The sequence below is a fragment of the Myotis myotis genome, unplaced genomic scaffold (assembly GCF_014108235.1).
Source record: "Myotis myotis isolate mMyoMyo1 unplaced genomic scaffold, mMyoMyo1.p scaffold_m19_p_15, whole genome shotgun sequence".
NCBI lineage: Eukaryota > Metazoa > Chordata > Mammalia > Chiroptera > Vespertilionidae > Myotis > Myotis myotis.
Genome location: NW_023416319.1, coordinates 38,975,162 through 38,999,059, shown reverse-complemented (window position 1 = coordinate 38,999,059; position 23,898 = coordinate 38,975,162). Strand labels below are relative to the sequence as shown.

General features: G+C 40.4%; 1 protein-coding gene across 1 annotated transcript in view; it reads left to right on the top strand.

The window, feature by feature from the left end:
• CTNNA3 (catenin alpha 3) overlaps nucleotides 1–23,898 on the top strand; it is a 1,292,302-nt gene that overhangs the window by 71,224 nt on the left and 1,197,180 nt on the right. Inside the window, exon 4 of the mRNA XM_036336865.1 lies at nucleotides 8,934–9,100. Within this exon, the coding sequence (XP_036192758.1) occupies nucleotides 8,934–9,100 (167 nt within the window). The remainder of the gene's footprint in view (nucleotides 1–8,933; nucleotides 9,101–23,898) is intronic.

Below are 23,898 nucleotides of genomic sequence, written 5' to 3'. Positions count from 1 at the left end.
AAAATCATGCTCAAATTGTGATCATGGTTATATGAAAAAAGCCAGAGGCTCACTAGTGTCCCCAAATCAGTGAGAATTCAGTATCACAGAACAAGAGAAGTTTCTGGCAATGAAAAATGAATTACTGCTAAAGAAAATGGGGTTAAAAAGGACCAGAGAAAGAAAATTTCAATGAATAATATACTTGAAAATAGTACTGCATGAAAATAGCAACTGTTATTCTAAATCATCTCATATATTTGGCCAGTTGTGGTCTAACTACTAACAAAAACTAGGAAAAACACTATAAGAAACTCTGAAGTTAGAAATGATTATACTTAAATGTGCATGGACCTATAACATCAAATGAATCTTTGAGTTGCTAGATTATATTCTTGAATATTTATTCTTACCCTTTTCCTTGGGCAAGCACATTATACAAGTTGCTATTTACTTCTTGTTTTTCTTTGCTTTTTGATGCTAGAGGCTCTCAGTGAGATTTGCTGTTTTATCTTCCTCACCAAGTATTCACAACCTACAGTGATAACCCAAAAGAAGGAATTAACTTTTTTCCCCTATTGGCTTTACCCTTTTACCCCCTACACCCCAAAAGTATTTATTGCTACCTCCTCCGTCCCCCCCCCCCCCCAATATTTTGACCTCTTCTTTATTCCTTCACTTATGGCCTTTACCTAGTTCAGTAAAGATTGGTTTCAACCATTCCTGCAGGGAGGCATTTGGAATTGAGAGTCACGACGGATAGTTCCACCGGCTGTGGACAGTTGAACGTCTAACACTGTAACTGATAGCAAAGGGTTCATGAGGGTCTGAGACAGGAACATTGGCTGAAGCTCCACAGTTAAGAAATTTCAAGTTTCATGGGAATAGCTTTGATTTTGACGTGATAAATCTTCACATAAAAAGACAAAATATTAATATGGTAGTGAGGAAATGTTTGCCTTTTAAGAACTCCACCTTTATTTAATACTTTTCTCTGGGGATTAAAACTTTCCACTTGTTTGCTTTTTATTGTGTTTCTATAACCTTTGTGTTGATACCGAAGAGAGTGAGACCAAAAATTATATGACTTGCTCAGGATTTCATAGTCAGTCAGTGAACAAACTAGGTGAGCTGGCTGTTGACCCTGCATACAGATCTTCACTATTAATTAGGCTTTGGGTGTGAGAAGAAAATTCATGCAATTCTTTTGGTATTACACTGGGAGCATTATTTGGAGCTGGCTGAACTTTCTTCAGGGAACCATCTAACCCAGGCATATAGAAAATTCCTGAGATGCTAAAACTATTACATATATAAATAATGTAGCCAAAGAATGCTGGGTCAAATTTTATACTTTTAAGGGATAAACCAATCTTTATATGTTGTCAAGGATTTTCAGGCGAGGTTCAGAGATTTAGCTTAAGATATGAAAACCAACTAAAGATTTAATGAAAAAGAATTGCTTTTTAGAGCCACAGTTATGTATATCACAATGGATACACTTATTAGTTGCACGAGTTTCATTTTTTTTTTCATGGAGTACTTTCTTTAAAAAAATATTTTTTTAAAAATTGTATATTAGTTCATTTATCTCAGATGAATAATTAGCAGACATTTTCCGTGAAGGGCTAGATAGTAAATAGTTTAGGCTCAGTGGGCCATGTGCTGTAGGTTGCAACTATTCAACCGTGTTGTTGAGGTGAGAAAGCAGCCAAAGAAATGCATGATAATAAAAAACGGCTGTGTTCTAAAGAATTATTTACATATACTGAAATTTGAATTTCATGTAATGTTCATGTCATAATTATTCATTTGATGTCCCCCTCCTCCCCTGCATTTGAAAATGTAAAAGCCATCCTTAGCTTGTTGGTTGTACAAAGCAGGGTGAGCTGGATTTGGTTTGTTTTCTATAGTTTGCTGACCTTGTCTTAGATAAAAGAACTGAGAATTCAAGAGTTCCCAAACCATTTTACCTGCTACTTGTTAATAATCTTAAGTTTCTCAGAGTAGATTTACATTGGCAGGTAAGTAAAATGAAAAGACAAAGTTGCTGTTAATTTTTGTGTGAAAGATAACTAATTTTTATAGCTCATTTTTTGTTGTTGTTGTTTTATCTACACAGTAAACTTTATAGAGTTCCCAGGGATTTCCGAGAGAGGTGCATTCTGCTTAGGGTTTTGCAGCTGTGTTATAAACAAGAGTTTTCAACATTCTCTCCCCCCCACCCCTTTTATTGATCTTGATATTCTCCTCGTGGAGAGAAGTTAGTGGCAAGTGTAACTTTTTCTTAGTACATCATTATAATAATTATTCACCATAAATACTAGTTATTATAGTGACAATTTTCAATACACAATGTACACATTCTTTTTCAATGCAGGTAAGTTTTTAATCCCTTGCTTTTCACTACTAAAAAAATGTGCCATCTTTAAACAATCAAAAGACAAACTACAAAAGGCCTTACTAAAACCTTTGTACTCTTAAGCTTTAAATTACATTTTTGATAGAAAAGTTGTTTTCTGTGCTTATTGACTATTTCTCTATCCTCTTTGGAGAAATGTCTATTTAGATTCTTTTCCATTTAAACAGTTGGGTTATTTGTCTTTTCATTATTGATTTGGCCTTGAAGGTGGGAATTCTGCTCCCTTTGAAAACCACTGCTAAGGGGGCCTGGAGCAATGCTCAGTCTAGGGCTAATTATTCCCCACGATTGAGGCAAGGCCCTTGTGTGTACTCTATCCAATGTCCATGAGTCATGGTGAGAACAAGCCTCTACCCAGGCCTGTATGAGTACTGTTACCTCAATCCTTTGTATGGTTCTCTCCCTAGCCCTGGCTACTTTCTTCCCATACACGTATGTGCTGATCAGTAGTAAGCTGAATAGTCAACGGGGGGCCTCTGCAGATCTTCTGAGTTTTCTTCGTAGTTTTCTTTCCCATTCCCTGTGCTGTGCCCTTTAGCTGCCACAATTCCCCTGGATTTTCAGCTTTGTCTCTTCAGCTCAAAGAGTTTGCCAGGCTCTATCTTAATGTGTCCTCCCTGTCTGTGGCCTGGAAAATCTCTGAAGGTAGTAAGCTAGGGCTATCAAAGGGCTCCTCCCGTTTGTTTCTCACTGCTAGGGATTACTGCTCTTTATTGCATGATGCCCAGTGCCTTCACAACCATGTGGGAAAAATGTATTTTATCCACTTTTTGTTATTTCAGATAGGAAAAAAAATCTGGCCTTTATTACTCTGCATTGGAAGGAACCAAATTGTAACTTTTTTTAAAAACATATTTTATTGATTTTTTTTTACGGAGAGGAAGGGAGTGGGAGACAGATTTATAAACATCAATGAGAGAGAAACATTGATCAGCTGCCTCCTGCACACCACCTACTGGGGATGTGCCTGCAACCCAGGTACATGCCCTTGACTGGACTCGAACCCAGGACCCTTGAGTCCACAGGCCGACGCTCTATCCACTGAGCCAAACCCGTTAGGGCCAAATTGTAACTTTTAATAAGCCTTTACCGTGAGTTTGAAGATAATGAGAGGGGGATAAAACACAACCAGTAGTTTACAGTGACAACCATATGCAGCTACGTTCTGAGTCCATAGGTCCTGCTGGTGTCCTTACAGCTCGCAAGCCTGAGTCTACATAGCAGCTGCTAGCGTTTCCCTCTACCATGAGAAGGTTTCCTTTGTCATAAAAATGTTTGTTCCATGAAAATTGTCTCAAACATTTAAAGAAGGATCTTTCTCACTTCCTCCCTCCCTTCCTCCCTCCTTCCTTCCTTTTTTTCTTTCCTTCCTTCCATTTAGGACCTAGTTGACATCATCCTCCCCTCTGCCCTGCAAAAAATAGTCTATGGGCTCCAAAGTTCAATTCAAGCTCCTACCTTTTAGGAACTTTCAAATTCAGAATAGCTGTTCCCCAATGAATAACAAACAAAATCAAACCCCTAGTGCCCAGTCTTAGCCGGGAAGCCCATTATACCAGAGCATGTTTTTATATGTTGAATCAATTAATATGCACTGGTGCATGTGGCATATAAATGGTGTATTAAAAAACACACAGAAGGGTGGCCAGAGGCACATACCTGAAATCTTAATTGAACCATAAATATAATGGTAATTAAAAAAAACGAAGAAAATTTGATTTTTAGTTCTTGTTCCTTTTCATTTTGGTTATTCCCCCTTCTCTGGCTGTTTTGATTCTACAGCGTTTTCTTTGATTTTCAAGCTTATTTATAAACAATATAATCACTTTTAGAAAGTGGAGCTATACTTTTAAATGCAGCAAAGGGACTTTCTCTTTAAAAGAACCATGTAGATACCTTTTTATAAAGCAAACTAGAGGCCTGATGCACGAAATTCATGCAAGTACCTCAGCCCTCGCAGCCACGGTGGCTTCCTCGGCCCTTGCAGCCCTGGCTTTGTCCAGAAGGTTGTCTGGAAGGTCATCCGGCTGTCTGGTCTAATTAGCATATTATGCTTTTATTATTGTTGATAATATTTTGTGACGTGTCTATTTAGCCCTAAGTTTTCCTTTTATTATTTTACTTCTAGAGTTTATTCATATGATCATATAAGTTTTTATATATAAAATTTTTACGTATTCATAAGTTTTCATGTATTACTCATATGTACAAGATGTACTTATATAAATCTTGTAGAATATATATCTTAGTACTTTATTCAAGAGGGCATTTCATACCTGATTTTTTTTTTTAACATATCCTCAGGTGAGGATTTTTTCTTCTTTTTTAAATTGATTTCAGAGAGAGGAAGAGAGAGGGAGAGAGAGAAACATCAATGATGAGAGAGAATCATTGATTGGCTGCCTCCTGCACCCCCCTCCCCCCCCCCCCCCCCCGGGGATCAAGCCCAAAACCTGAGCATGTGCCCTTGACCGGAATTGAACCCAGGACCCTTCAGGCTGATGCTCTATCCACTGAGCCAAACAAGCCAGGGTCATACCTAATTTTTTGAAGATTAAAAAGATCATATTTGATAGAAAAGGGACAGAATGAATCCAGTAGAAGAAAACTTTCTGAATCTTGTTCTTGTGGAATTTTCAAGGACTTCAGTAAATTGCTTTTATATAGAGAGTGGGATTTCTTGAAGGTAAGTGTAGTTTATTTGTATATATTTTAAAAGTGAAATTTTCTATTCATTAAATGTCAAAGTAATAGCATTATAAGAAAGATGGGAATGATATTTCAAAATAATAGACTCCCTATGTGTAGAATTTATAAAGCATGAATGCTAATATTCTAGATTGAAAGAAAATTTGTTGCACCCCTTGTCCCCTAGTTAATTAGGAAAATAGCCATTTTATGCTGACACAAGTCAATTAGACTGTGAACTAGCTAAATTCTATAAACTAGCTAATTTTGTCAATAGCTGGAACATGTTGCTCTTACCTAGAACATTCCTCTGTGTGTCCTCAGACACGCCAGGCAGTGGAGAGTTCCTCTCTGTGCCTCCTATACTTTGTACGTGAGCCCAGCTTAGACTGTATTGCAGCATTTGATGATTCTCATTTGTGACCTTGGGCTGCAAAATTGCTTCATATTGACCTGTATATCCTGGATGCCTATGATGGAGTTGTGTTTATAGGGAACAACAAATGTTTGTCAGAGGGAAGTTGGATATGTTCGTTCACATATTTATTCAGCAACACATTTATTTACACATGGAATATATTATATGTAGGCAATAAGGTAGGCACTATTTTAGACCATGGGAATACTGTGGTGACCAGAACCAATGCAGCTTTTGCTCTCATTAGTCATATAATTCAGAAGAAAAACAGGCTTTGATACAAATCATTACAATAAGCGATAATGAGCATTGTGATAGGAAGCAAAGAATCCTATTGTAGGATCTGCCTTAGCAATGGGGGCCGAAGGCTTCCCAGAAGAAGTGATGTTTACATTGGGACCAGATATGAGCTGGAATCATCCGAAAAGGGTTAGGAAAATTGTGGGGGAGGGAGGGTAGTGAGACCAGTAATAGGAAGTTTAGGTACTGAATCTTTATTTCAGGAGTGACGGTTTCTCCCAATAGTGCTACTTGTTTGGCTGTTCATATTACCTAATGGAGACAAAGACTGCAATTATTGTTCAGTGTTTAAATAATCTTTCTCTGAGTATGATGACTCTTGTGCCAGTTGTTCAACATCTCAACTTGTTAGTCAAGAACACAATTCTTTTTTGATATATATTTAGCTTTAGTATATGAAGTCAAAGACAATATTCTACACAGGCTATCATAACTTTCCAATTCAAAATCATGACAACAAAAGATAAACTTTTTGTGCAGAATCATCTGCTCTCTAAATTTTGGAGGTCACTTTAATTTTTCAGTCTCCCAGCTGCAATTCTGACTTCCAGAAAAAGACATAAAAATCACCATTTACTGGTCTTGAAATTTTGTCATCTCCACTGGAAATTTCCTGAGAAAATAACAGCTAATACTTAAGTGCTTTCCATGTTCACCTATTGTGCTAAATATATATTATGAAATATATATAAGTAATATTTTATAAAGATATATGTCATGGTGGTTCTTTTTTGTTGTTGCTGTTGTTAATCCTCACCCAAGGATATTTTTCCATTGATTTTTAGGGAGAGTGGGAGAGAGAAACATCAATGTGAGAGAAACACATTGATTGGTTGCCTCCTGCATGAGCCCTGACCAGGGAGGAGCCTGCAACCAAGGTTCGCGCCCTTGACCAGAATCGAACCCCGGACCCTTTGGTCCGCAGGCTGACACTCTGTCCACTGAGCCAAACTGGCTAGGGCTCACGGTTGTTGTAGCATTGTTTAAGCAGAAAAAAGTTGGAAATGATTGTGTGCCCAGTAAAATAAGTATATCAGTAAAATGTGACCTTAGTCAAGTATTAATAAGAATGATAATACCAACTAATCAGTCTTCACTAAGTGCTAAGCACTGATCTTACTTATGCTCATTAAATTGTAGGTATTATTATTATTAGCTTCATTTACAGAGGTTAAGTGACTTGTCCAAGGTGGTAGGACAGAGACACAAGCAGAATGGCTTCACAGCCCACACTGTTAATTACTGTGCTGTATGGCTCCTGGTCATCTGTATTCTAGTGTGAAAAGAAAATAATTTGGTAAGGAAAATGAGGAAATTGTTGAAAGTTTTTATAGTATGATACCATTTATGTAAAAGATATATGTCTCTATCTTCTATATGGTCCATTTATAACAAATATCTATGTTTTCTTGTGACATAAAATCTCTCTAAAATATTTTCATATATATTAATGTGTTTGAATATATGAATATATTAAAATATACACATGTAAAACAAATATAAATATATACATAAATACACATATCTACACACATATGCACACACACAAAATATGGAAACATTTCTGGACAGGTATACAAGAACTTAATGGGTGTTTTGGGGGATTCGTATGGAGACTGAAAAAAATGTTCTCTGTACTCTTAAGTATGGTGAATAATTTAAAACCAACGAGCACATATTGCTTTTATAACACAAATAAGCTTAAATTGAAAAACTTAAACACTGGATGTGGTAGTTCTTAAGCAATTATGTTACGATTTTTGAATTAAAAGTATATTTTATTGATTTCAGAGAGAGGAAGGGAGAGAGAGAAACATCAATATGAGAGATAAACAGTTGCCTCCTGCATGTGCCCCAACTGGGGATCCAAGCTGCGACCTGGGTATGTGCCCTGACCTGAAATCAAAACCACCACCTTTTGGTGTATGGGATGATGCTTTAACCAACTGAGCCACACTGGCCAGGGCTGAATTGTGTACTTTTAAAAATGAATGAACTCCAGGGGCAGGGACCATTGCCTCATTTTCTGAAAGCACGTTAATGATTCCTCTATCCGTAAACATCTCCCCCTTTCCAACCCTAATCCCTTCTAGCTTCTGCCCTTCCCTGGTGGAGGGCGGGAGCAGGAGCTCTCGCCCCCCACACCCTCTTGCTTGCATCTGTATATAGTGTGAGCAGCAAGTAGCCCTGTTCCCTCCCTGCCCCTACCCCTCCTCAATGTTATGGCCTTGGATATCCCATCTATAATAATAATAAAAGTGTATTGTGCTAATTAGACCAGATGTCCTTCCGGACAACTTTATGGACGAAGCTGGGGCTGTGAGGGAAGCTTGGGTCCCGGGTGCCTGCCGGCAGCCAGAGGGAAGCCCGGGTCCTGGGTGCCAGAGGAAAGCCGGTGCCGGCAGCTGGGGGAAGGAAGGCCTACTTTGCACGAATTTTGTGCATCAGGCCTCTAGTTTAATAAAGACAATTCAATCAGCTCTCCCTTGACTCCCCAAAAAAGAATGAGTATACATTGCTTTTATAATAAAGTGCATTTTAATGGAAAAGCTGTAATAATAGTGGACAGATTTCTTTAATAGTTATATACTATGAAATATTATTTTTGTGTCTAGGTTTGGGATATGATTTATTTATTATAATTGACAGTTTAGGATAAAACTGCCCGTGTTAAACTTTTATCAGAGAGTTGCTGTCTTATCTTAAAAAGGCTAGCTCCTTTCTAACATCCATTGAATTGGAGAGTAACTCAATGTAGATTTACCTTATTCTGATACACAAGATGGTATCCAATTGAAGCCTTAGTAATGAAAGCTTTCACAGAAATGAGATTCAGCAAATGCAGAAGTTGACAGCAATTTTACTAGACGTTGTTAGTCAATTGAGCACAATTTTCTTGCAGGAAAATGGTATCCTGCTTCTTAAATGACAGAGCATTTATCAAACACAAATGCCAATTTGAAACTGCATAGTTTATTTAATGAGACAGTGTTCCAGTGTCAATGGACGGTATTTTAATATTATGCTTAGTCATGGAATGTACTTGGGGTCAGGTTGGATGATAAATGCTGACACAGGCATAGCTGAAACCTCACACATGACTTACTTGGGGGCTGTGTTTTCCAGGCGAAGCTCTGAAAGTGTCAGCGGAGAGATTTGCAGATGACCCCTGCTACCTCCCCAAAAGGGAGGCTGTGGTTCAAGCTGCCCGTGCCCTGCTGGCTGCCGTTACCAGACTCCTCATCCTGGCAGACATGATTGATGTCATGTGTCTGCTGCAGCACGTGTCAGCTGTGAGTAAAAGATGGCTTCGTTTCCCTTGGCATTGCTCTCCCTTCCAATTCCATTCTCTGAACCTGGCCTCCGTCTTAGCACATTCTGGCCTCACCCTCGTTTCTTAATGTCACCCACCAGAAGCTGACTGAGTTGGGCTTTGATACAAATGTATATTTCAAAAGAACAAAGACAAAAGAATAAAGCCAGTGGAAACTCAACAGCAGAAGATGGCTTATACATGAGGAAATGGCTAGGAGAAAATTCTAGGCTATTGACCACTTAAATTATGATGTCCTCTGTAAATACATGTGTATAATAACATAGTTATAGAGGTAAAGTAAATAATACGTATAAATATAAGTAACTGGAAAAAGAAACTTTAAAACTTAAGAAGACATTTGAAGTTTATCCTAGTTTGTAAGTGAATATTACTGTGCCAGATCCTCTTGATTCAAGATAAACGGTGCATGTTGACAGGTATCTGTGATACCTGCGGTCATCCATTATGAAAATGTGCAAATGGATTTAATATGTGTAGAGAATGTATTTTAACTCAGTGACTAGAAAGGAAGCAAGAAACCTGCTTGCTTTCTTTTGCTCGACAAACCCATTCATGAAGGTTTAGCAGAAAGATAATTTATTAAAGCCTTTTTAATTTAGTTTGATCAAGTCAACTCACTAATAATATCCAAATGAGAAGGATGTAAAGAACCTCTTGGAATCTCAGCTTGATCTTCTGCTTTAAAAAGGACCCCCACTCTTCGGTTCCTAAATACATTTGCCTGGTGACTGTAATATCACTACTCTATTAAACAAATGATGGCTTTGTCTGATTGACCTTTTTGTCAAAATCCTTTCCTCTAAAGGTTAAGCTAAACCTTTGCATCTTTATTTTACTCCCTAATGTTTATTTTAACCCAAACTAGAGAGATCTCCCCTTTATACTTTCATATGCCTTTCTTTTTATAGCTTTATTACTGCAAAAAAGCAATTCGGTACTTTGCTTTGTTGTTTAAGTAGCTTTTAAGGAAAGGGAGTAGTTTTTATCACCAGGAGCTATCTACTAGTGGATTTGTAGGTGAGATAATTGAGCAATGTTTCTTGTTCCTTGGTTGTTGGTTTATTGAATACCTTTAAAAAAAGTCCCTAAACATTTCTGAGAGTCATACCACCTCCCCCCCATATGAGAATGTAGACACTAATAAATGCTGTAACCAAGAAATAAGTATGCATGATTCAGTGCCAGGAAATTTCTAGTTTCAGTGATGCAATATTTGTTTATATTATATTTTATTTTTAGTTGTTGTTATTCTTCAACCGAGGATATTTTTTTCCACTGATTTTTAAAGAGAGTGAAAGGGAGGGGGACATACAGAGAGAGATAAACATTGATGTGAGAGAGACACATCAATTGGTTGCCTCCTGCAAGTGCCCTGACAGGGCCAGGATCGACCTGCAACCAAGGTACATGCCCTTGACTGGAATCGAACCTGAGACCCTTCAGTCTGCAGGCCGATGCTTTAACCACTGAGCACCAGCTAGGCCTATTTATATTTTACTAGAAGCCCGGTGCACAAAAATTTGTGCACTCGGGGGGGAGGGGGGTTCCCTCAGCCCGGCCTGTGCCCTCTCGCAGTCTGGGACCCCTTGGGAGATAATGGCCTGCTGGCTTAGGCCTGCTCCCAGGTGGCAGAGGGCAGGCCCAATCCCTAGGTGCAGCCCCTGGTCGGGCTCAGAGCAGGGCTAATTGGGGAGTTGGGACGCCGCCCCCTGTCATGCACAGAGCAGGGTGGATCAGGAGGTTGCGATGCCACCCTCAGTCACGCTCAGGGTAGGGCCGATTGGGGGGTTGGGGCACCGCCCCCTGTCACACTGAAGGCAGGGTCGATGGGGAGGTTGTGGCGCCACCCCCTGTCACGCACAGAGCAGGGTCCATCAGGAGGTTGAGGAGCTCCCCCCTGCCACTCACAGAGTAGGGCCGATAGGGGAGTTGGGGCACCGCCCCCTGTCACAGAGCAGGGCAGATCAGGGGGTTGGGGTGCCACACCCTGTCACACTCAGGGCAGGGCCGATGGGGAGGTTATGGCTCTACCCTGTCACACACAGAGCAGGGCCCGTTGGGGGGGGGGGGCGTTGGGGCACCACAGCCTGTCACACACAGAGCCACAGGGCGATCAGGGGGTTGGGGAGCTCCCCCCTATTAGGCACAGAGCAGGGCTGATCAGGGGGTTGGGCGCCTTCCCCTGTCGCAAACAGAGCAGGGTCGATAGGGAGGTTGTGGCCCCGCCCCCTGTCACACACAGAGCCGCAGGGCGATCAGGAGGTTTGGGCGCTGCCCCCTGTCATGCTGATCCTGGTGCCGGGAGGCCTCTCGGCTCTGCTGATCCCGGTGCTGGGAGGCATATTACCCTTTTACTGTATAGGATAGAGGCCTGGTGCATGGGTGGGGCTGGCTGGTTTGCCCTGAAGGGTGTCTCGGATCAGGGTGGGGGTCCCGCTTGGGTGCCTGGCCAGCCTGGGTGAGGGGCTGAGGCTGTTTGCTGCTGGTCACACCCCTTTCAGGGTGGGGGTCCCCACTGGGGTGCCTGGCCAGTCTGGGTGAGGGGCTGAGGGCTATGTTCAGGCTGGTGGGTCACTGAAGCTCCCAATCGCTCCTTTTTTTCTCTCTCTTTTTTTTTTATTCTGGGCCAGCTTTAGCTTTGAGGCTTGGCTCCAGCTCTGAGGCCTTGGCTGCTGAAAGCAGGTATCTGGTTTGTTTGGGTTCTGTAATCGAAATACTGTTTCAACCCCAGCTCTGAGGTCCTGGCTGGCTGAAAGCAGGTTTCTGGGGTTTTGTTTAGCTTCTATATTTGTAACAATGTTTCAAACTGCAAGCTCAGAGGCCGGCAGCGGCAGGCGGGGAACCCGGCTTCCTCCGTCACTGAAGCAAGCAAGCCTCATGTTCGCTTCAAGCTGCCTGGCTGCCGGCCGCCATCTTGGCTGGCAGTTAATTTGCATATCTCCCTGATTAGCCAATGGGAAGGGTAGCGGAGGTATGGCTAATTACCATGTTTCTCTTTTATTAGATAGGATATTCTAAATTTATTGAGATAGGGAAGAGTGAAAGGCTTCTCTGAGGTAAAAATTTCCACCTGTATTATCAGTTAGGAGATGACTATATTTACAAAGACTCTAAGCACCTTCACTACCACTTTACTTGAATGCCACTAACTATTAGGCCCAGTACTAGGCAATTCACACACATTGTGTCATTTAAATGAAGTAGGAAGTAATGGTAAGTAAAAGAGAGCATTGTTTTTTAGAATAAAAATTGTAGTTTATATTTATTGAATTTTTATAAAGTGCAAAGCACTGTGCTGGATTATCTCCTTTAATTCTGTCCTCATAACAACTCTATGACTATGATTTCTATTTAAAAATTTTATTTTACAATTACAGTTCACATACCATATTATATTAGTTTCAGGTGTACACCCCTGTTATTAGACATTTATATAATGTATGAGTGATCACCTGGATAAACCTAGTACCCATCTGACACCATACATAGTTATGACAATATTATTGACTATATTTCTTATGCTGTACTTTACATCCCATGATTGTTTTTATAACTGGTAATTCCTAATCCCTTCACCTTTTTCACCCATTCCCCAACCTCTCTCCCATGTGACAGTTATGAATTTGTCTCTGTATTGGTGAGTTTCTATTTATTTTGATGTTTAGATTCCACATATAAGTGAAATCATATGGTATTTGTCTTTTTCTGTATGACTTATTTCACTTAGCATACTACCCTCTCAGTCCATCCATGTTGCAAATGGCAAGACTTCATTTATTCTATGGCTGAATAACATTTCATTTTATATATGTACTAGAGGCCTGTTGCACGAAGAGATTTGTGCAATAGGCCTTCCCTTCCCCTGGCTGCCGGCACCAGTTTTCCTCCAGCACCTGGGACCTAGGCATTCGCTCCAGCCGGAGCCTTCGGTCCTCGCGGCTCCGGATGGAGCCTTTGGTCCTTGCGGCTCTGGACGGAGCCTTCAGTCTTCGCTCCGCTGCTTCGCCCCTGTGTATGCAAGTTAACCACCATCTTTGTTGGGTTAATTTTCATACTCTCCTGATTGTCTGGTGAGCATAGCAGAGGGACAGTTAATTTACATGTTTGTCTATTATTAGGTAAGAATCACATCTTTATCCATTTGTCTATCAGTGGACACTTAGGTTGCTTCCATATCTTGCCTATTGTAAATAATGCTGCAATATACATAGGGGTGCATATATCTTTTCAAATTATTATTTTGAGTTTCTTCAGACTAAGGTAGTTCTATTTCTAATTTTTTGAGAAACTTCTATATTGTTTTCCATAGTGGCTGTGCCAATTTACAGTCCCACCAACAGTGCATGAGGGTTTTCTTTTCTCTACATCCTCGCCAACATTTGTTGTTTGTTGATTTATTGATGATAGCCATTCTGAAAGGTGTGAGGTGACATCTCATTATGGTTTTAAATTGTATTTCCCTGATGATTAGTGGTGTTGAGCATCTTTTCATATGTCCATTGGTCATCTGTATGTTCTGTTTAGTGAGAGGTCTATTCAGGTCTTCTGCCCATTTTTAAATCAAGTTGTTTGTTTTTTAGTGTTAAGGTGTATGAGCTCCTTATGTATCTTGGATATTAATTCCTTATCAGATTTGTCATTGGTGAATATCTTCTCCCATTGAATAGGTTGTCTTCTAGTTTTGTTGATTGTTTCCTTCACTGTGCAAAACCTTTTTAGTTTGATTTTTTCCTTTTTTTCTTTTGTGCACCTTGCCTGAAGAGACATATCCAAAAAATATTCCTAAAAACAATGGCAAAGAGTTTATTGCCTGTGTTTTCTTCTGGGAATTACATGGTCTCAGGCCTTACATTTAAGTCTTTTTAATCATGTTGAGTTTTTTTCTTGCATATGGTGTAAAAAAGTTATCCAGTTCTTTATTTTTGCATGTAACTGTTCATTTTTTATTGGAGAGACTGTCTTTGCCTCATTATATATTCTTGCCTCCCTGGTAATAGATTAATTGTCATTATAGATGTGGATTTATTTCTGGGTTCTCTGTTCTGTTCCATTGATCTATATATCTGTTTTTAATGACAGTACTATGCTGTTTTGATTACTATAGCCTTGTAGTATAGTTTGATACTAGGAAGCATGATACCTACAATTTTGTTCTTTCTTAAGATTGCTTGGGCTATTTGAGGTCTTTGTGGTTCCATATAAATTTTAGAATTTGTTCTTCTATGAAAAATGCTGTTTAGATAGGGATTTATTTAATTGAATCTTTAGATTGCTTTGGGTAGTATGGACATATTAATGATGTTAATTCTTTCTGTCCATGAGCACAGTATATCCTTCCATTTATTTGTAACTTTTTCAGTTTCTTTCTTCAGTGTCTTATAGATTTTTGGGTACAAGTCTTTTCTGTCCTTGTTTAAATTTATTCCTTGGTATTCTTTTTGATGCTATTGTAAATAAGATTGTTTTCTTTAAAATATTTTATTGATTTCAGAAAGGAAGGGAGAGGGAGAGAGAGAGAAACATCAACGATGAGAGAGAATCATTGTTTGGCTGTCTCCTACATGCCCTGAACTGGGGATCGAGTCCATAAGCTGGGCATGTACCCTGACTGGAAATTGAACCATGACCTCCTGGATCATAGGTCAAGGCTCAACCACTGAGCAACACTGGCTGGGTGACAGTGATATTTTTAGTTTTAGATTTGTTACTTCATAGGTGCAGATTTCTTATACTGTTACCAAGTATAATTGAATCTGGAATGTCATTATGCATACCAATGGAGATTAAAACAGTATTAAGATGTTCCAAAATGAAAATAAACACCTGGAGTTTTATTTATTTATTTTTTTTATCCAGCCATGCTATGTCTTTTGATTGGAGCATTTAGTCCATTCACATTAAAAGTAATTATTAATAGGTATGCAGTTATTGCCATTTTATTGCTTTCTGATTGTTCTTGTTGTTTGCCATTGTTCCTTTCTCTTGCCCTCTTCTCTTGTATGTTGATGACTTTAAAAAGTGTATTTCTGCCAAAACCGGTTTGGCTCAGTGGGTAGAGCGTCGGCCTGCGGACTGAAGGGTCCCAGGTTCGATTCCAGTCAAGGGCATGTACCTTGGTTGCGGGCACATCCCCAGTAGGAGGTGTGCAGGAGGCAGCTGATCGATGTTTCTAACTCTCTATCTCTCTCCCTTCCTCTCTGTAAAAAATCAATAAAATATATTAAAAAAAGATAAAAAAAATAAAAAGTGTTGTATTTGGATTCCTTTCTCTTTCATATCTCCTGTACATTTTTGGTATGAGCTTTATAGTTGGTTGAGCCACTGATTTTACTAAGGGTTTGCTCTAGTCAGTGAGTTTTTTCTTTTCTATATTTTCTTATTCATATTTTTGATCTTTTTTTTCCTACTTAATGAAGTCCCTTTGACATTTCTTGTAATTCTGGTTCAGTGGTAATGAACTTTTAAAGTTTTTTTCTTGCCTGGGAAACTATCTCTTTTGATTCTAAATGATAGCCTTGCTGGGTAGAGTAATCTTGGCTGTAGGTCCTTGGTTCTCATCACTTTGAATATTTTGTGCCATTCCCTTCTGGCCTGCAAAGTTTCTGTTGAGAAATCAGCCTATGGTCTTATGGGAGCTCTTTTATACAAAATTAACTGCTTTTCTCTTGCTACTTTTAAGGTTCTCTGTTTGTCTTTAGCCTCTGGCATTTTAATTTTGATGTGTCTTGGTGTGGGTCTCTTTGGGGTCATCTTCATTGGGATGAACCCAAAGAGACCCACACTTCCTGGACTTGTATGTATCTATTTTCTTCTCTAGGCACTTCCTGAACTTGTATGTATGACTATTTTCTTCTCCAGGTTAGGGAAGATTTTAGTCATTATTTCTTCAAAAAGGTTTTCAATCTCTTGCTCTCTCTTTTCTCCTTCTGGTACCCGGATGATGTGAATGTTGTTATGCTTGATGTCCAGAGGTCTCTTACACTATCCTCATTTCTTTTGATTCTTTTTTCTTTTTGTTTTCTACTACCTTGTCTTCCAGATCACTGATTTGATTATCTGCTTCATCGAACCTGCTGTTTATTCCATCTAAAGTATTCTTCATTTCAGTTATTGTATCTTTCATTTCTGACTGGTTCTTTATGGCCTCTGTCTCTTTGTTGAAGTTATCACTAAGTTCATCTATTATTCCCCTAGGTTCATTGAGCATCCATAGAAACCAGTGTTTTAAACTCTGTATTAGGTTAATGCTTATCTCCTTTTCATTTAGTTCTTTTTCTGGAGTTTTGTCTTGTTCTTTCATTTGTGATATGTTTGCTTGTCTCCTCATTTTAGCTGACTCCCTGTGTTGGTTTCTATGTATTAGGTGGATCTACTACGTCTCCCTCCCAGTCTTGGCAAGGTGGCCTTATGCATTAGGTGTCCTGTGAGGCCCAGTGATGCACTCTCCCTGGTCACTTGAGCCAGGCACCTTAGCTGGGTGCTCCATGAGTGTCACTTGTGTGGGTTCTGTGCATCCTCCTGTTATAGTTGAGCGTTAGCTGCTGTGGGCATGTTAGTGGGTGGGTTTGACCTTCAGGCTGACTGGCTATGAGGACTGGTCATGACTACGGCAGACAAGCTGTTGTGTGTAGGCTGACTCCACAGAGTGGGAGTTGCCGTAGTGGAGCTCTGATGTGTCGTTTGTGAAGTTGATTGGAAAGTGTGCAAGCAGACACTGGGTGTGTTCCATAGTCTTTTAGGAGGGGACCAAGCAGGCCAATGTCAGCCACCATTTGTGCCTGGCTTGGGCTGTCTGGTGGGAGCACAAAGTGATCTGCAATTCTTTGCCACTTATGCTGGGTAGAGGTGCTTGAGAGAAGCTATGCTGTGAACTGAGGCCAGTTACCACTAGTGTAATGCTTGGGACCCTTTTGTGGGCACCATGATTTGAGCTGAGGCCAGCGAACACTTATGCTGGGCTGGCGACCACTTAGTTGCAGTTACATTCCAAGCCAACACTGGCTGCCTCTTATGCCAGGCCTTGGGCCACCTGATCTGAGTTACAGTGCAAGTTAAGACTGGTTTTCACTTGTGCCAGGCATGCTGCCACTTAGTGAGAGGTACAGGGCATACTGAGGCTAGTGGCTGCTTGTTTGGAGTTAGTGGGTCTTTGAGAGTGATTAGGAAAGTCCAGTGTGAGCTGAGGCAGGCCACCTGTGTGGAAAAGCCACTGCAATGATCCAGGCTGGCATGATAGTGGTGGGGCAGGGTCTCCGGAAATCATCAGGACAGAGTGAACAGTATGAGCCCGATTACTGGAGAGCTCAGATTAGTACCCACTTGTGACTGCTGGCTGGGAGGAGCAAGGAAGCAACAGAGGAGGAACGTTCCCTGCCAGCACTTCCATCCCTGTCAGGAGCTGCGCTGCACCTTGCCCCTCCAGCCTTCAGCCTGAAGCTAGTCAGTTCACTTTCCTCCCATATGTCCCTGGCACTTTTTGAGCTGCTTCCCCTCCACCGGGGCCCGGGGTGAGTGAGTCTTTGAGGGAAGGAGTCCAAATGCAGGCCCCTCTAGAGGAGCCCCTGGGTCTCCAGTAGGCCTTTGTCTCACTCACATGCAGTCCCTGCTGATTTCTCTAGCCAGGTGTGATGGGGACACCTCTTTCCAGCACTGGTGCCCTGGGCTAGGGAGCCAGGGGTTGGCCTTGGATCCCTTGCTTCTGCAGCCAAGAGAGCCTCCTGACTTTTAGTTGCCGTACAGTGGAAGAGAGACTTGCCTGTTCTGCATCTTCACCCGCCCTGCCCCCTGCCCGCCAGTCTCATTGTAGCTTCTTTACACCTTTAGTTACAAGACGTTTCTGTTCAGCCAGTCTTTAGGTGGTTCTCAATGGTGGTGGTTCTGTAAGTTAATTGTCATTTTGATGTGGTTGTGGGAGGAGGCGAGCACGATATTTACCTACTTTACTATTTTGACTGGAAGTCTCTATGATTACTGTTTTACAGATGAAAAGACGGAGGCATGTTGAATTTAACAAACTTGCTTAAGGCAATAGGAAAAAAACAACTCTGGGACTTAGTATTACAAGGGTTAGAACAGCTTTGAGTATAAATAGCTTTTGGAAGTGCTTAGACAAGTTCATGGGCCTATCACAGGTTGTAATGGAATTTAGATATGCCAGGAGGACATTTGTTGGTGCGTCATCAGAGCCTGGACTTGTGCTAAATGATTTAAGCCACTTATAAGTATTTTAAGTAAAACAATGTACCTCATTGTGAAAAAGGGAAGACCTTTTGTGGTAAATTGTGATATAGTTTTTCATTATTTCATCCTTATGAAAAATTGGTGTGAATTGTGTTACTAACTCAATCCTCTTCAGGTTTCACATAGAATGAAGACAAACTGATTTTTTGAGATCATCAACATTAGAATTACTTACCCCAACCTTTCCCCCAAAATATTCTACAGGACTTATCTTATAAATATATGACATAACAATAATTTTTTTTTTTGGTCCATGCTGCACACAGAATTCCCTATAAATGTTTTCAACGCACATTAGCATGTTAAAGTCAGTAAGGGATACCGAAGGAAGGAAACTTGTTTTACTTTGCTTAACCCAGACTTTTCCAAACTTCTTGACCTTAGAATTCTTCTACAGTATAGTAATCCTGAAACTTTCTCAGGCCATACTTTGGTAAATAGTGTTTTAGAATATTTCTAATAATATTTATGATTATATTAAATTTCTACTTGGAATAAAAAATAATAGTGGAGAAATATCAGTGCCTGTAGTCTAATGTCTTACTAAGGTAATGCTCAATACATGTAATTGTCTAACAATATACGTGGTCACTAATAGTGATAGCCATCTCAGTTCTGTGAGACAGTGAACCTGGTTTTGAACAACTCTAATTGCTAGAGACATTTTTTTCTCAAAATGAGCTTAAATCTACCTCCTAGCTATTCTCATTCCTACTTCTAGTTAAGCTTTCTGGAGCAACACAGAATCACAGCAATAGGAAAAACCATTCCCCCACCCAAATAACTGATAATTTAGGACTTACATATGGCTTCCTTTATCTAGACTGAAAAATTTCTTGACCCTTTAACATCCTATATAATAAAAGCCTAATATGCTAAGTGTCTGGTCATCTGGTTGTCTCTTCAACCAATCAAAGCATAATATGCTAATGATATGCTAAGGCCACTCAACCGCTCGCTATCATGTGCACTGACCACCAGGGGGTAGACACTCCAACCGGTAGGTTAGCTTCCTGCTGGGGTCTGGCCGATCAGGACAGAGCGAGATGGGCTGGACATGCCCTGGAGCCCTCCCATGGTCCTGCCCTGCTGGCCAACCTCCCATGTCCCTCCCTGGCCCTGATCATGCATCAGTGGGGTCTTTCGGCCTGGTCTGTGCCCTCTCGCAATCTGGACTGAGGGACCCCCCCCCCATGATCGCACGAATTTTGTGTACCGGGCCTCTAGTTCTTGTATAACAGTTCCAGACTACTTGGAATACTCTAGAATTTCCTTATCTTGTATGATTTTATTTCCCTGTTGAAATTTTTAATCTTGCTTTCTTTTTAAATCCTCACCCAAGGATAGTTCCCCCTCCTTTTTTTTTTTTTTTTTTTTTTTTAGATAGAGTGAAAGGGAAGTCGGGGGAGAGAGAGACACATCAGTGTGAGAGAGACAGATTGGTTGCCTCCCACACATGCCCCTACTCGGCCGGATCGAGCCTGCAACTAGGTGCATGCCCTTGACTGGGAATCCAACCCGCATTCTTTGTTGCACAGGGTGATGCTCTAACCATTGAGCAACCGGCCAGGGCTCAGTCTTGCATTTTAAATACTTGAACAAGGTAAGCAGAATTGTTTTATGGTTAAAGTTTGAAAACTTCGGTGTCTGGACTCCCAGGGTGTCTGCTTGTATTACCACTATGCTGGTTTTTGCTCATGGTGTCTTATCTTTGTGTGCTCAACATTATCTCCTCTGGAACTCATCTCGGGAGATTCCTCACTGTTTTATTAGCTCTTTGATGTTTTAAGGATGACATTTTTTACATATCATCAAGTCTTGTTAGATTTAATCAGCAGAAGGATTGAACTGAATAACTAATTTGCCAATACAAGAAATAGAAGTCTGCAAAATCATCTCTAATTTTGTCTATGCATATTCTAGATTATTAGGTAGGTTCCATAGAATGTTGACAGTAAGATATCTGGAAATAAAAATAGACTCTATGATGTAAACATTGCATAATATACTCTGACAATAACCTTCCCGAATTAATGTCCAGCCTTACCTATTATGATAGCTGTTGGTTCATACTGATTTTGTGAGCGATTAAAAGCTCCAAGTTTCTGAACTCAAACTACTCTTAATCAAGATCTTTCTCCTCGGACACTAGTTATCTTTCTATATGTGAAGGTAGATGTTACATTTATATTCATTGAAATTTATCTTGTTAATTCTGGCTTTTTTGATACAGTCCATTCAGATCTGTTTGACTTTTGATTTTGTCTTCCTTCCTAACCTGATGTCATTTTCAGATTTCTTTGACCAAACTATTCATGAAATTAATGACATGGAAAAGTGTGCTATATCTTCCATTCAGATAACATGAATCAAATATTACCACATGTTGAGTGAAGTTGTTAAAATGAGTTTTAAACTCATTTCATTGGGCTACTGTGTAAACCACGCTTATTTATTTTATCCTCAAGCGCTTTCTAAAAGGCCTTCCTGAAATCAAGATGTATTATCTGTGGCATTGCAGGTTTATCAGTGTAGTAACTCCGGTTGTAAAGGGAATGAACCCCATAAGAGCTCTAAGTGACCATTGTTTGCTTGCTTTTATTCTTTTTTTCCTTTTTATTGTCTTCATTTTTCAATTACTCACAATCCACTTACCTAAGGTTGTAAACCACCTGTCTGCAGGGATCTCCTTGCTCTTAAGATCTAGATAGAATTGGCTTGAACTCTCATTCTGTGTTCGGTCAAGTATAATGTTCTCCCCAAGATTCTATAAATTTCCTGGGGCTCATATTTTCAGGGTCACCTCTGGCTCCACGCTTTCATTGCCTCCACTGAATTGTAGTTCTGGATGCTATTCTATCCCTATTTCATATATTAATTGGACAGATACATGCAAAAATTGTTGCCGTATGTTAATCCATAATTGGAAGTTGATCTTTTCCTCCTTGATTCCTCCTCTTCCCCCATCCCAGACAAGCCATGTTTATGTATATGGAAAACCTTATAGAAGCTTGAGAAGATGGAAGGGAAGGAGTTCTGTTGTGTAACAGTATGATCTAACTTGCTTCAATTCATATCAGTGGTGGCGAACCTATGACACGCATGTCAGAGGTGACACGTGAACTCATTTTTTGGTTGGTTTTTCTTTGTTAAATGGCATTTAAATATATAAAATAAATATCAAAAATATACATCTGTGTTTTACTATGGTTGCAAATATCAAAAAATTTCTATATGTGACACGGCACCAGAGTTAAGTTAGGGTTTTTCAAAATGCTGACACGCCGAGCTCAAACGGTTCACCATCACTGATTTATATATTAGAAAATTTCAAATTTCTTTAGCTACTTTTTTTCTCATTTCTCTCTCTACCTACTCTCCTTTGTTGTCCCATACGTCCCTAAATTCCTGTTATTTGAATACAGTAAGAGTTTCCATCTCTCCACCATCAACTAGGATTCTGCTCATTTGTACCCTCAGATATCACTGTCTACCTTAAATTACTCCTTAAGGTATTTTCTCAATATAGATAGTTCTTTCCCTAGGAGGAATTTTGTAGTACTCTCTTTCTCCCTCCCTCTCCCCCCACTCTCTTCTGCATGTGCGCGCACACACATCCTACTGTCTATAGATATAAAACCCTAACATGCAAATAGACCAAACAGCGCAATAACTGAACAACCAGTTGCTATGATGTGCCCTGACCACCAGGGGGTGTGCGCGGAACATGATGGGCTTTGGCAGCAGGTGGCAGAGTGCGGAACATGGTGGGCGTCTGCCGTGGTGGGATGGTGGAGCAGGTGAGCGGGGGCAAGGCAGGGCGCCATTGCTGTCATTGGGGCGAGCCTCTGGTGGTTACTGAAAATTCTATGCTCCCGTGTGCTGCGGTCCTGCTGGGTGCTTGCACCTGCAACCAGTGCTGGAGCCGCTGCTTGCACCTGCTGCTGGTGCCCAGTGCTGGTCCCGATCGCTAGGTGCCATTAGTGGGTGTGAGCAGTGGCTGCAGGCCCCAATTGCCCCTGAGGGCTTCTCTACCTCCCCCTGCTCCTGAGGATTGTTTGGGGCAGCAGCCGCTGCTGACGCTGGCCCCAATCGCTCTGCGCTGTCAGTGGGTATGAGTAAGGCTGGTGCTGTCAGCACATGGGAGCAGCAGTGGTGGGAGCAGGGCTGCTGGAAGACGGGAGACCAGGGGCCATGGTGGGAGGGGCCAGGCAGGGGTGCGAAGGATGGGCCGAAACCCGCCCCTGGGCCTACTGCAGCCTCTCAGCCCACAGTTAATTTCAAGGTGCATGGATTCATGCACTGGGCCCCTAGTATGATAATAATCTAGTCCAGATGTATTCTGGGGGAGAGCATCAACTTTAACGATATAGATTTCTTCTTCTGGACACATATTCTTTCTTCAAAAGCAGTAGACACCATTTTATTTCTTGCCCTTGTTTTGAATATAATAGACAATGGCCTGCATCTCCTCTATTACAATCTTATGATTTCATGCAAGCTTCTGCTCATTTTGGGCTTTTTAGCTCTGACACTTGTATACAAGTTCCTGTACATTTTGTATTTATTTATTGGACAGTACCAAAGAATTTCTCTGCTTTCACAATGTTTTCTTTAGTGGCCTTATCCTTTACCTCCTTATTATGAAATTTTCCAAATAACAGAATATTTCATCCTTGCTGAGGTATAATTCCTCTTAAATGTCAGGTAAGTGAGATGTTATTCTCTTTTGATTAATAGTCTTTACCTTAATAGTCTAAACACTTTCTGATTACCTTATACTTTCTTATCTTTATTAAATTATCCTCTTTCCACTGAGATTTCCCCCAGAGATGCAATTATGATCAACCATTTTTATAAAGGACATAGACTGAGATCACCAACTAGTGCAAACATGATTCACTGCGCTACTCTCAATAGGATAAGTACTGCACCAACAGGGACTTAATATTCACTTCAATACATCAAGGATTCCCGGCATGGGAGTTTTACATGTATCTAGTTCCTTAAGGAAATACATATTCTCTTCTGGGGAAAATAGGTCCAAATCAAAAGTAAGAGAGGATGGAGAAAAAAATGTGTCATTTCAATATTGAATTAATTTAAGGAACTTGTAAAGGCAATTTGGCTTTAGCACCACTATTGCTCATAGTTTTCTATGGGAACTTAAAAGTTTTCTTTATTTTGTACTGTTCAAATTTTTTTTAAACTTTTCTTTATGGTTTATACTTCTCAATAGTTCACATTATATATTTTTATCTGGATTTTATAAAGTTCAACATGGCTTTTGACAATAGGGAGACCTTACTGGAATCTTGGCTCTGTTGTTGATTAACTGGATGACTTTGGGAAAGTTAAAAACCTGTGAGCTGTGTTTTTTTCTTCTGAGCTCTAAGGATAATAACACTCACTCTGAATACTTTGAAAGGATCTTGTGAAGTTTAATACATAAATTACCTGGCAAGAACCCTGTCCCATCTTTCTCTGTGGTAGTACTTTGCTCCCACTTTTTGA